Source organism: Antechinus flavipes, chromosome 4 (genome assembly GCF_016432865.1).
Source record: "Antechinus flavipes isolate AdamAnt ecotype Samford, QLD, Australia chromosome 4, AdamAnt_v2, whole genome shotgun sequence".
Taxonomy (NCBI): domain Eukaryota; kingdom Metazoa; phylum Chordata; class Mammalia; order Dasyuromorphia; family Dasyuridae; genus Antechinus; species Antechinus flavipes.
Genome location: NC_067401.1, coordinates 320,039,713 through 320,054,091, shown reverse-complemented (window position 1 = coordinate 320,054,091; position 14,379 = coordinate 320,039,713). Strand labels below are relative to the sequence as shown.

The window sequence follows — 14,379 nt, the reverse complement described above, 5'->3', positions numbered from 1 at the left end:
CACAGAGATGGAATGTCTCTCTTGTCTCCTTCACTCGGGGCTAGGCTAGCTTTCTGGTGAGTCTTTCAGACCAGCCTGGTCTCAGTGGGGGGCGTGCAGGAGCCCAGCCACCAGCTACAGTGGTGTGAGATGAAGATGAATCTGGTTATCCACTGAACTCTCGACTCGTAGCTTCTTCCTCTGAAAACTCTTCTTCTGCCACCAGCCAAGCAAGTGGAAAATATTCTGCCTTGCCTCGGAGAGAGGGCTTCTTGTGTAACTCCGCTGAAATCTCGACTTGTAGCTTCTTCACTCTGAAGAACTTCTTTGACTGGCCCATTGAAGCTCTATTTATGCTCCTTCAAGAGAGGGATTGTGGGTTTTTTCCCATAGTGCTCTCTGGCCCAAAATTGCTTCAAGGAAGGTGTGAACTCATTGAACTCCAATGAGTAAAGGTGTGAACACAAGCCTTGTATTAATTAGTTCTACTTAGTACCTTGTTTCAGGTTCTGCCCAAAACATCTTCTTGTAAGATTAGATCAACTCTAATTAGTTAGCAGTTAGTAAGGATTCCAACATCAGACACAATGGTGGGAAAGCAGGGATGTTTTGTGACACTGGTTCTTCCTATGGCACCCAAGTAAATACGCCTTTCTAAAAATTATTCTCAACTGCCACACAAATTATTCTCAACTGCTCATTTGCCTTGGTAGAACAGGGAGGGAAGAAGCCAATAGTGAGGGCCCAAGCAACTGGCATTTAAGAATTGCTCCCTACTTCTCGGAGGTATTCCTAGGACCTTGAAGTAGAGACATAACCTTGCTTCAGAACCCATGACTCTTCTTTGAATGGGAATTGGGATAAAGATCCACACTATGATCTATATAGGAAATTTCAAAATATGCTTCAATGACCATTTTTTGGTTTCTTTTCATTTTTTTTGACAATAGTATCACTACTTCTCCTCTCTCTGCTAAATCCCTTCTTCTCCCAATAAAATAAAAGAAAATCACAATCTTGTAATATATAACATAGTCAAGCAAAGTAAATTGACACATTATCCATATCCAAAAATGTATATGTCATTTTACAACTATATCTTTATATCAGGTATTGGTTAGAATCCTTCACCGTCGGATATCTGGAGTCATCATTGGTCATTTCTTTGACTAGAGTTCTTAAGTCTTTCAGAGTTGTTTTTATAATGTTGTTTGCTGTATCAGTTGTTCACCTGGTTCTGATCACTTCATTCAGATTTCTCTGATATTATTACTGTCATCATGTCTTGTGATACAATAATGTTTTATATTCATGTACTTTTTTCAACCGTTCCCCAAATGATGGGTACATCATACTTTCTAGTTCTTTACTACAACAAAAAGAGGTACTATAAATCTTTTATACAAATATATACATATATATGCACACAAACACACACATATGGGTTTTTCTCTTCTTTTTTTGAATCTTTTAGGGTATAAAGTTTAGAAATAATATCATTGAATCATACAGTATATACAGTTTACTTACTTTTAGGGAATAGCTCCAAATACAAGACAAATTCACAACTTCCAAAGAGTGCAATCCACAGACTTCCAAAATTAAAATTTTGCAAACTCTTCAAAATTACAGAATTAAATAGAAGAGGCTTGTCTTACCACTAGCAAGGGGGTAGAAATCATGTAAAGAACAGGGATTATTCACTTTAATGGGATGATTGTTATATTTTGAACATATTTCATAAATATTTCTGCAAGAAAAGTAAAAGCAATTTAGCAATTTATATGCTTGTAAATAAATTTTTGGTGGTTCTTAACATTTGTTGCTATAATGGGAACTAAAAATAAATGTTTTCCAATCTGTGCTTTCTATTTTTGAATGTTTAATGAACAATACTTTATTTTAAAATTTTAAATAAATTCAGATTAGCTCTATCAATGGAGTAAAATACATAAAACTTTATACATTTCATCAGAATTTTTTATTTCCATATCTTTTTTTACCAGCAAGGTTACATTTCATTTATTTTTAAATATAGTACAAAAACAGTACTCTTAAAAATAATATTCATTTGTGACTTGGGAAAACCCAATATATTTTCAATGATGAACTAAAGGCATTCATTCAGATATTACAAAGAATAATTTGCCAATATCTAATTGTGAACAGAGAAAATTTAAAAAGGAATAGCAAATAATGGCACTAGAAAGAATTAAATAATTAATATTTTAATTAATTAATTGTTTTATTTATTTTTATACATATATATGTACATATGTATATATATACAATATATAATTAATTAATTAATAATTAAATAATAAAAAGTAATATTGCAAAATGCTGCTGTTCTTATATATCAAAGATATTCTATATTTTTGTATAAAATCTAAAGACTTAACATTGTCAGTTTAAATGTCTGAATTTTAAATAGTTGATTTTCATAAAGTCATTCATTTTACGTAAGTTATATGCAGCATTTATCATTAATTCTCACACTTTTTACTAGCTACTGTGGATTATTTTGCTTTCTTAGGAAACTATTCTGAAGTATTAAGAAATAACTACTTATTGCCCTTTATTAAAAATTCTCATCAAGCTACACTAATTTGTCATAAAATTCTATTTCATATATGTTGATTTAGAATTAATGAGTCATTAAAAAGCCCATGCCCTCTGACCCAGAAATCTCATTATGACACACAATATGTCACGTACACTAAAATGTTCATAATAGCATGTCTTATAGCAGCAAAGAACTGGAAATAAAATAATTGCACATCAACCAAGGAAGGTTCAACAAATTTTAGTATGTGAATGGAACATTACCATGCTGTGAAAAACAATAAATGTGATGGAAACATAGTGGCCTGGGAACAATAGAAAGAACTGAGGCAAAGCAAAGTGAGCAGAACCAGGAAAACAATACACAGTTTGTCTACAGTGATGTAAATGTCAGGAACAAGGATGACAAAACAAATGAAACTTAATGCTATGAAATAGCTTGGAACTAAAAAAAAAAAAAAAAAAAAAAAAAGATTGGAGAATATATCTCTCTCTCCCTTTACAGGTGCAGGTAGGGGTGTGGACCTGTGATGTCATTTGTGGCTAATATGATAGTTTTGGTCAAAGTTTATGTTCTCTTTTTTGTTCTTTTTTATTCTTTATGCTTTATTGGTAGTGATGGTTTTCTGGGAGGGAAAGAAAGGCTATATTGAGAAATAGAGGTGAAGTAAAATCAGAATTCTCAACATATAGTTTTTAAAAGGATGTCATGTCCATCAACAAGCATTTGTGTCCCAGACTGGGGATACAAAGATCAAGTAAAACATTCTCTGCCCACTAGAAGCTTGAGAGATGTGAGTGGGGCAGTTAAATAAGAAGAATACAATCTGAGCTTTGAGGGAAAATATATCCACTATCTGGGGAGAAAGGATTCAGCCAATGTTTGCAAAGGCACAGGATGTCATAAATGGGGAACGGTAAGGAAGCCAATTTGACTCGACTATAGAGTTGCATGAAGGCAAGTCATGTATGTTTGATAATGTAGGCTTGAGGTAGATTGTAAAGGGCTTTGACTTTCATCTTTCATATCTAATCTGTGGTTAAGTCTTGTTGATTTTTATCTTCACAACATCTCTCAAATAATCCCCTTTCTCTGCTCTGATGTTGCCAACCACTCTAGTATGAGCCTTTGTCACCTCAAACCTGGACCATTGCAAGAACCTGTTGCTTGGTTTTCCAGCTTCAAATCTCTAGTCCTTCCTCCACTCAGCTGTCACAGGGGCCTTGCTAAAACACAGATAAAGCTATGTCAGACCCTCCCATTTATCAAAATCCAAGTGATTCCCTATGACCTCCAGAAGTTTTACTTTTAAAGCCTTTTATAACCCGGCCCCCTCTTACATTTCCAAGCTTATATCTTGCTGTCCTCCATGTATGTGTGTGTGTGTATATGGGTATGTATAAACACTGACACATATATAGATATATACGTGTATTATTTATATATACATACCTTGTCTCCTGTGTACATACATAGATGGGGAACGATATGTGTATTTGTGCGTGTGTGTATACATGTGTATGTATATATTATATATGTATGCATTTATGTGTGTATATGTATAGATATATTTGTGTATACATATATAGGTGGGGAATATTAGATTATGAGTTTCTGGAGACAGGGACTATTTTTGATTTTGGACCTCCACAATACTTAGCACAGGAAATGGCACATAATATGTGCTTAATTAAATATCTGGTTATTTACTAGACTAAGCATAAATTAGAGAAATTTGCATTTTACCTTAAAGGCTATAGGGAACCTAGAAGCAGTCATTCAGGTGTTTTTTTTTTTTTTCAAGTATTTACCATGAGCCAAAAACTGTATTAATATTATAGAGTCAAAAAAACATAAAACCCACCCTTGCCTTCAAGAAGCTTAATTTCAAAGGGTACAACAGCATACAAATAATTAGGTATATACAAGAATATATATATATATATATAAAATACATGCATATATATGTGGGGGGAGGTAATCTGGCTGTAGAATTTGAAGAACAAAAAGCAAACCAGTGTAGCCAGATTGTTGGATTCTTGGGGTGGGGGGAATTGAGAGGTGTTTAAGAAGAAGAGACAAAGGATGTACCCCAAAGAGATTTTTGATATTTTATCATGAAGGCACTAGCGAGCTATTTGGAGAGTTCATTGAGCAGAGGTGTGATATGATCTGACCCACACCAAGAAAATCATATTGACAGTTGAGTGGAGAGTGGATTAAAATAGGAAGACACAAGGCAGAGAGATCAGACTGTTACCATAGCCCAGGGGAGAGGTAATAAGGGTCTGAACTACTATCATGAATATGTGAGTGGAGAGAAGAAGGCATATATAAGGCATATGAAGATATAACAGAAGGAGATTAGAAGAGAACAATCATTTATTAAGTGCCTGCTATGTGCCTGACACTATGCTAAGAGCTTCATAAATATTGTCAATCAATCGGATATATAAGGTGCATGAAAATGAGACAACCAAGATGATATAGAGACCGAATCCTAGTGATGAAGAGGATGTTTATGTCTTTGAAAGTAACAGGGAAATTCATAAAATAGGAGATTTTGTGGAAAAAAATTAAATTCTGTTTTGGATATATTAAATAGAGATATCTTTGGAGAGTCTTTGTGAGACCTGTGCTTTAGAAATGTCATTTTAGCAGTTCTGTGAAGAATAAATTGGAGACTAGAGAAAGGAAAAAAGATTTTAAGGGTTTGAATTAAAGTGGTGATGGTGATTGAAGATAAATATGAAAGATTTCATGAGGTAAAATCAATAAGACTTGGCAACTAATTGATCATAGAGGAATGAGGAACAGTAAATATCAACTATGCCTTTCAGTAACAAACTTGAATATATGGGAGAATAGTGGAACCCTTAACAAAACTAGGAAATATTTATTAGGAAAAGAGATAACAAGAAATAGTAATTTACATTTTGAATATGTTGAGTATCAGGTGTCTATGGAACATCTATTTAGAAACATCCATTTGGCCTGATGTATAGGACTATAGCTCAAGAGAGAGATTTGGGCTGGAAACACAGATGAGGGAGGCATTTACCCAGACATAATTGAATCCATCGAAAGTGCTGGATTGTTCTGGGAGGTTGTAGAATCAGAGGAGAAGGCATGGACAAAATCCTGTAATGTGCATAAGGATCTAGTAAAAGAGACTAAAAAGGAGCAGCCAGAAGGAACTGGAAATTGAGTGGATGCCCATCAATTGGGGAATGACCTAATAAGTTTTGATATTTGAATATAATGGAATACTGTTGTTCTATAAGAAATGATCAGCAGACTGATTTCAAAAAAGTCTGGAAAGACTGACATGAACTGATGCTGAGTGAAGTGAGCAGAATCAGAAGAACATTGTACACGCATAAACATTGTGTGATGATCAATTATGACAGACTTAGCTTTCTCAGCAATATAGTGATCCAAGCCAATTCAATAGACTTGGCATAGAAAGAACTTTGGAGACTGAAAGCAGATTAAAGTACACTACTTTCACTTCTGGGGGTGGTTTTTTCTTGTAGTTTTTCCATTTTGTTCTGATATTTCTGATGATACTATGGAAATATGTTTAAAATGATTGTACATGTATAACCTCTTATCAGATTGCTTGCTGTCTTGGGGAGGGTGAAGGGAAGGAAGGGAGGGAGAAACAAATTTGAAACTCAAAATCCTTGCAAAAAGAAATGTTGAAATTTTCTTTACATATCATTGAAAAAAATAAAATACTAGTTTAAATTTTAAAAAAGGAGCAACCAGACAAGTAAGGGGAAAAAACCATTGAAGAACTCAAAACTGAAAAAGAATCCAGGTGAAGGTGGTCAATAGCCAATATCAAATGCTGCAGAGAGATCAAGAAGCATGGAGATTTAGAAAAAGCTAACTGGATTTGGCCAAAAAATATGTATATATGTATGTGTGTATGTATATATATGGTACATATATGTTTACATATATGTATGTATGTATTTCTCATATAATTGCTAGTATAATTTGAGATCTGATACAATGAGAATTTCCTTCTTTCTCCTTACTTCCCCCCCTCATAATTTTTTTAATATTTTAGGGTCATATGTTATTCCACATAAATGTTATTATCTTATCCAATTCTATGAAGTTTCTTATTGATATTTTGATGACATCACAATAAAACTGAAAATTAAGTTGAGTAATATCAGTTTAAGTAGGCTGAGTTTGACCTAGCCATGCACTTGGAGAAATAAAATTGTAGTCTAGAACTATAAAGCACATCAATAATGTATCTAAACAATAATTAGGAATATAGGAATAAAATATTCAGGCTTACATGAAGACTAAAAAATTTTCTGGTTGCTTAATTCATAGGTTAAAAAACAAAATGTAAAAATAACAACAAGTTATAAAAGGTGTTGAATATACAAATAAAACATCTTGAAATTTATAAGTAGCTGCCAAAATACTAATAAGATCAAATCTATATAAGTAAAGGGAGAAAGTTAGAAAAGACAAATGATTATTCCCAAAGTGCAAATTTATTTCTTGCTTTTGCTAATGTACTATAACCCAGACTTAGGTTTTGGTAAATATTAAGTGTTTTTCAGAAGGGAAATTTACATAGAATATACTGTCTACCACTTTACAAAAAGAATGAGAAATTGAAATATTTTTAATTAATCATTATAATGTTAAGAGATCACTTCAAAACTCTTTTAGAAATTTAGAAATCTTTACCATTTAAATTAAATTAATTCACTATACAATATCCCTAGAGTCATTCAAGTAGATTTGTGACCCACCCCTTTGGCCACACACCTGAAAATTGATTTTATTTATAAAGAGTGTTTCAATTTGGAGAACTGTTTCCTTGTTTTTAACCACATAGGAGTGAACATATCATAGCTGATAGACATTCTTTTTCAAAATGGGTATATTCTCTCCTCATTCAGGAAACTCGTGGGTTTTCAGCATACAAATGCTGGCCTCATTATCTTCCTTCTTTTTTACCTTACTGCTGTTTTTTTTTTTTTTTCCTTCTTCTTCATCTTTTGCAGATGTCAAAGGTTCTCAGCAAGACTCAGGATCTTAAATTGTCTGACACACATTTAGATTCACCTGCAATACAGTAAGTACCAGATCCTTCCGAACTACTGCATTCATCCAACAATTATCTCTTTTAAGTTATAATTTCTTGGTTTTGGGGAGTTTTTAATAAGATGTTAGAAATGTAAGTTAAAATTAAAGTAATTTATTCATGGACAAATTTAACAATATTTCACCTTAAATAAGTTAATTGTCCTCTGAAAATGTATATTCTATCATGAGTTATAAAATTATTTCCTTCCTGTTGCTTTCCTAATACTGAGCCTATCCTATATGGTCTTTCCCTTACATACTCTACAGTGACTCTGAACATGTACATCCAAGATTATTTTTGGTTAGTCTCTTCCCATTCCCACTGACTTGTTTCCACCAAAACAATGCCTTCCCCCAACCTTCAAGACAATTGCCTAGATACGACTAGGTCACTCCCACTCAAAAACTTTCTGTGGTTCCTACTGCTTCTGGGATAAAATACAAATTCTATTGCTTGGTATTTAAAGCACTCTGCTACTGAATATGTAATATTGTGATATGAAATAAAGCGAGAAAAGTAGGTTGGAACCAATAGCAGTTCCAACCTACTTTTCTCGCTTTATTTCATATTACTCCCTTTAAATGGCTCTACATGCTAGCCAGACTGTACAACTAGCTGTTCCCTAAAATAAACAGACAATTTTCCTCCTCTTTATTTTTGTTCAAATCATCCCCATGTATGGAACCCGCCTCCCTTCTCATCTCCTCTTTTCAGAACCCTTCTTTTCTTTAAAGATTTGCTCTTGTGTCATTTACTTTGAATTGCCTTCCCTGATTTCCACAGCTGAAAATATTGTACTTCAAATAGAACTAGAGCATTTCGTTTGGATTTCTCTTTTGTCCCTATTATGGCCCATCTCTGTCTCTCTCCATCCCTCAGTAAAAACTAAAGGGCTGGGTTTTTTTAAATTTTTTTATCAAATTATCTTATTTATTGAGTAGGTGCTCGATAAATATTTATTAAATTGAATCTTATGACAGCACTGTATTAGAGAATGGAATAGTATAAAGAAGTAGAGCTTGTTTTCTTTCTGGTAGTTCCCTGTGCCAATGAAATCAGGGAGAAAGAGAAGAAACAGAGCAGAAAGGAAGGAGAGAGGAAGGAATTTTAAAACAAAATAGTATTTTAAAAATTTAGGGGCAGTGGATAGAGCACCAGCCCAGAAGCCAGAAGGACCTGAGTTCAAATCCAGTCTCAGATAATTAACACTTCCTAGCTGTGTGACCCTGGGCAAGTCACTTAACCCCTATTGCCTCAACAAAAATAAATAAATAAATAAATAAATTTAGGTGATCTTTTGTATCCATCAGTTCACATTGAGTAGTATATGATTATACTATGGTATATATGATACCATATATATGTGTGTGTGTATACATATATATGATATATGATATGGTATATAATAATACTATGGTAGAGTCTTGCCCTGAAGCATTATGATGCCATAGCAGTTCAGGAATCTCAAGTAGTGAGAGATAGAGATGCTTTACCCCAATTCCCTAATATACCAATTGATATTTGTATCTCTTTAGAATTTGAAAAGTCTTAAGTTTCATGATAATCTAATAAGTTAGGCAGTGCAAGTCTTATTATCCCCATGGTATGGGGTATGGGGGCTGCCCAGGGCTGCTTATCCATCCTTGGTGTCCACTGACCCAACTCTCATTTGTAGCTTCCAGAAGCTGTAGTGATTGCAGCAGCCATACCCCGATAAGCCATCTTGGCAGAAGAGCTAAGCCAGGGTAAGGGTAACCAGCAGGCCTCAAACCCAAGTTAAGGGGATGTCGCCTGCCCCAAGCACGTGAAGACTTTCCCCAGCAGAATGAGTGCATGAGAACAGTTTATTCCAACAGCCATGAAGGCAGCTGAAGCAGGCTCTGTGGAGAGCTCAAGGGTTAGTCAGGGATCCAATGGGCACCCAGGCTACCTCCTGCATCCTGAGCTATTTTTGACTTTCATTTGGTAATTGCACCTTGATGGCTTAGGCACACAAAGTGAGACTGAGAACTTTGTGCAAATGGGACTCCTGAATCCATTCCACAGACAAGTCAAAACATTACCTATGATGCCATTAGTCATCTTCAAAAAGGAAGGACAAGCAACAATTCACACTTTATAAATAATGGCTTACCTCTACCTACCTACATTCCTGATTCCCTATCCCTTTTTCCTTCAGGATCTTGGTCCTTGAATCAGCCTTTCTCTCCCATTTTCAGTCAATCAAACTCCCCATAGATACATACAGTTCTCCCCATCCAAGCCTTTATATCACCTTTCCATGCCCTCAAACTCTCATCTTCTTCAACCATTACCACCCAAAGTCTTAGAACTTGTCACCTCCATCTGTTCGCATCCCAACCCAATGTAATCTGGTTTATGACTCACTGCTGATTTAAACTATTCTCTCCAAGGTTTTCAAGTTTCATAAGTGGTCAATCCATTTACCTTTTCTTGGTTCTCATTTTGCTTGACTTCTGCTAAACTCTTGACATCATCAACTATTTCCTCCTCCTTTGGTTTCTGTGACACTACTGTACCATACCACAATTCTCCTCTTAGCTCTATAATTATTCCTTTTTCATCTCCTTTGTCCAGAACCCCAAGCTCTGTGCTGGGCTCTCTTCTTTCTCTAACCTCTGTCTTTGGTGATTTCATAAATAGTTTTCCTTCCTAATCTTCTCCCATGGAATTTCACTGATACAAGAAGCTCCCAAATGAGGAAACCACTTCCACCAATGCAGATCAGAACCTTCTCTGCCAATTATAGTCCTGAAAAGTTTCCAAGTGCACTTGAGAGGTTAAGTTGCTCAAAGTGACATAGCTAATGTGTTAGAGGTAGAATTTTAACTAGCTTACTCTGGCTCCCAAACCAATTTTGGCTCCATACTAATTCTCACATTCATGCATTCATATAGCCAAGATATCCAGCTCAAATCTCTTTCCTGAAATCCAGTCCCACTGCTTCCTAAATATTGCCACCCACATATTCAAAACTGAACTTATGATCCCTAAAAACCTGTTCTTCTTCCAAGGTTAACTATTTCTTTTAAGAGCCCACAGCCTTCTAATGACCAAAGTGGGTAACCTTGGGATTGTCCTTCCCCCTCAGTCCCAGCCAGTTGCCAAGTCTTATCATTTCTGTCTCATATTAGTTTATTTCTTTCATATAGCCTCCTTTTAGTCACCTAGGTTCACACTCTGTGTCTTCTCTGATTCTTCCTTCCTTTTCCCCTCACAGATCCGATCCTTGGCAAATTTTTTCCATTCTATCTCCACAAAGTCTCTCAAATCTATTCTCTTCTATTTATATAGTCTCTAACCAAATTCAGTTCCTCATCACCTTTTCTGTAGACTCTTCCAATCATTTCCCAGTTGTTCTTATTTCCTCCAGGCTCTCAATCACATCCTCCAGATAACTGTCCAATTGATAGCACCTAAAATACACATCTGATGGGATAAAGATAGCAGTTTCAAATTACTTAAGATAAAATTTGAAATCTTTATTCTTACTTATATTTGAACATCTGATATCCCTCAGGAAGCTCTTTGAAATGAAGGACTGTGTAATATTTGTCTTTATATTGCCCCAGTACCTAGCACAATATTTTGCACATAATAGCACTTAATAAATATTTGTTGAATTTTAACTGAATTGTGGTGGACCAGAGAAATCAAGTGATTTGCCCTAGTTTCCATTAAGTGTCAGAGTCAGAATTCAAAATTATGTCAAATCTGGTCTTCTTTATATAACCCTATACCCCTATAACAATTCAGTAAAACTTCAGCTGCCTTAAACATTTAGGGTATTAGCCAATCTGAGTAGCTGAGAGTTTACTCATGTGCTATAAATATTCTGGAAATTTGTGAGTAAAAAATTTAGTTTTTCCCTTCAAAGTGTAGTTTGTGTAGACAACAAACAGAATAAGTTTGTGATCTTATTTTTGACTTTATCATTATTCATTTCCATTTAATATCATATAAAAAGAAATGAATGATTAGAAAAGCAGACAAGAATTCAAACTACTTAGTTCTTTCATTCATTACACAAATCTAAGAACAAAACAAAATAAAAATCTCAATGATAATACAGTGATGCCTTTAAGATCTATTCATATGTATAAGGCTGTTCACTCATACACTCCATTGCCCCATGTTATTATGATTTTTGAGTTTTCCTATTTTGAAGTATATATTTATATTGTTTTAGAAGACTTCTTGAGGAGTTTCACATGTTTTCCTTTGTGTTGTTAGCAAATACATAAGTGCAAGATCCTCTTTCTACCTCAAAAAAAAAATGTTACAAACATATTTTCTTCAATTAAATTCTTTATTCAGAACTTTCCAGGATATTTATAGCATATTTTCTGTTTAACATAGTTGACTCTTATTTTGAAATACTTATATTTATATATTAATGTTTTAACAGACCTATTAGGGAGTTTTCACATGTTTTCCCTTGTTTTGTCAGCAAATACATAAATGCAAGATCCTCTTTCTAATTCAAAAGAATCTTACTAAATTTCTTCAGTTGTATTTTCTTCAACATATGTTCTTCAATTTTAATCATTTTCCATTTCTGTCTTGTACTTGACATAAAATAGTCTGCAAAGTTTGCAAAGTTTTTCTTAGCAGACTTTAGCAAACTACTAGCAAAATAATTATGTTTTTAGAGTATCAGACATGGAAAGCATCTAAGAGACCATCTAGTTCAAATTCTATATGTTACAAATGAAAAAACTGAGTCCTGGAGAGACCATTGCTAGGTTCAATGAAATGTTGATATCATCTTCCTCCAAAAGGCATTGTACATTGAGGCTATGTGAGGGCTTTTAAAAATCTTAGCTACAACTGAGTCTTTTATAAAAAGGTAGTTTCCAAAATAAGGCAATTGAAATATTTCTTAAATTGTGAATAAAGGTGACTTAAAAATCAATTGGGTCTTTCACCAGGAAAGATTTTGAATAAAGAACTACACATACTAGGAAACTGAGGCAAAGAGGGTTAAGTGATTTGTCCAAGGTCACACAGCTAGTAGCATCTGAGGCCAGATTTGGATTCAGAAAGGTTCCAAATCCAAATTCTACCTGCAACTCCAAGATTCTATTTATTGCACCAACTCTGATACCCGAGTGTCCTATAAATATTTGTTGAATGGAATTATTATCATCATAAGGTTTTAAGTTCATCACCCTGGGAAAATCTGAGTATTAAATGATCAGAGCCTTTACCTGGGGTGAAGTACTTTGCAAAAACATTTACATATATATCGTTAATCTTATCACTACAGCAATGCTCTTTAGTGTTATTATTATCTCCACTTTACAGGTAGTAAAATTCAACCTGGGCAAGATTAAATGACTTGCCCAGAGTCACAGAGGTAGTAAGTAAGAATTTGAACTCAAATCTTGTGACTCCAAGTCCAATCTTCTGTCCACTATATCACTGAACTAAGAAAATAATATTCTCAAGGATCTTCATCTAAGGAGAAAGGATATACATTTTTTTTAAAATAATAACTTCAAAACAAACACTAAGAAGAAAATAGAAACTGTGAAAAAAAATTGGGATAATATTGTTTCTGACTTCTTTTTTTTTTTTTTTTACTATTGTTCCTCCATTAAGACTATAACTGCCTATATTACTTCTTTACTTGGAATTCAAAACCACCCCATGAGCCTCAGATAATTTTCCCAATTGGCTGAGATAATTTCAATCAGGGGTTCTTAACCTTTCTTATGTTGTAAAGCTTTTTGTCAGATGGATAGAATCTATAGATTGCTTCTCATAGACATGTTTTTAAATGTAAAAAATGAAATATGTGGGATTATAAAAGAAAGTAATTATATCAAAATACAGATATCAAAATGTTTTTTCTAAGTTCACAGACCCCTGACTGAGAATGTTTGCTTAATTTAAAACAATTCTGAAGTCACATCTCAAATCAATTGGATTGGCTAACATGACAGAAAAGGAAAATGATAGTTGCTGGAGGATCCATGGAAAAATAGGGTTATTAATGCAGTAGAGTTGTGAACTGATCCAACCATTCTAGAGAACAAATTGGAACTATGTGCAAATAGCTATAAAACTGTGCATACCCTGTGACCCAGCAATATCAATATTTTTGTCTATACCCCAAGAAATCAAAAGAAAAGGAGAAGGACCTATTTGCACAAAAATATTTATAGCAGCTCTTTCTGTGGTAGTAAAAAAAAAATTGGAAATTGAAAGGATGCCCATCAATTGGGGAATGACTGAACAATATTCACATAATTATTATAGAATGCTATTGTAATATATAAAAAGAAAAGCAGGATAATTTCAGAAATACCTGGGAAGTCTAATATGAACTGATAATAATGCAAGGAGAACATTGAACCCAGCAACAGGAATATTATAATAATGATCAACTGTGAAAGACTTAGCTACTCTGATCAAGATAATTGATCTAAGACAAATTTGTAAAAATATAATTGGAAAATATTTAATAAAATAAGTATGTTATGTATTACAAAAAAGAACCAAGGGGAAAGACTAGAAAAGAATCTGCACAATAACTTTTTGTAAGAGCCCTGGAGTTAAAGTTGGAAGATCAGGATTCAAATCCTGATCAGCTACTGCCTATGTAACCCTTTAAACAAATCATTCTCCCAGCCTCCTTTTCCGCTTCTGAAAAATGTATAGCATGAACTAGATGATGACTAAA

At 34.1% G+C, this 14,379-nt stretch overlaps 1 protein-coding gene across 3 annotated transcripts in view; it reads left to right on the top strand.

The window, feature by feature from the left end:
* The window catches only part of AHI1 (Abelson helper integration site 1), a 247,360-nt gene that overhangs the window by 228,138 nt on the left and 4,843 nt on the right, over positions 1–14,379 (top strand). For all 3 annotated transcript variants that reach the window (XM_051997812.1, XM_051997811.1, XM_051997813.1), the window contains one exon: positions 7,588–7,658. In XM_051997812.1, the coding sequence (XP_051853772.1) occupies positions 7,588–7,658 (71 nt within the window). The remainder of the gene's footprint in view (positions 1–7,587; positions 7,659–14,379) is intronic.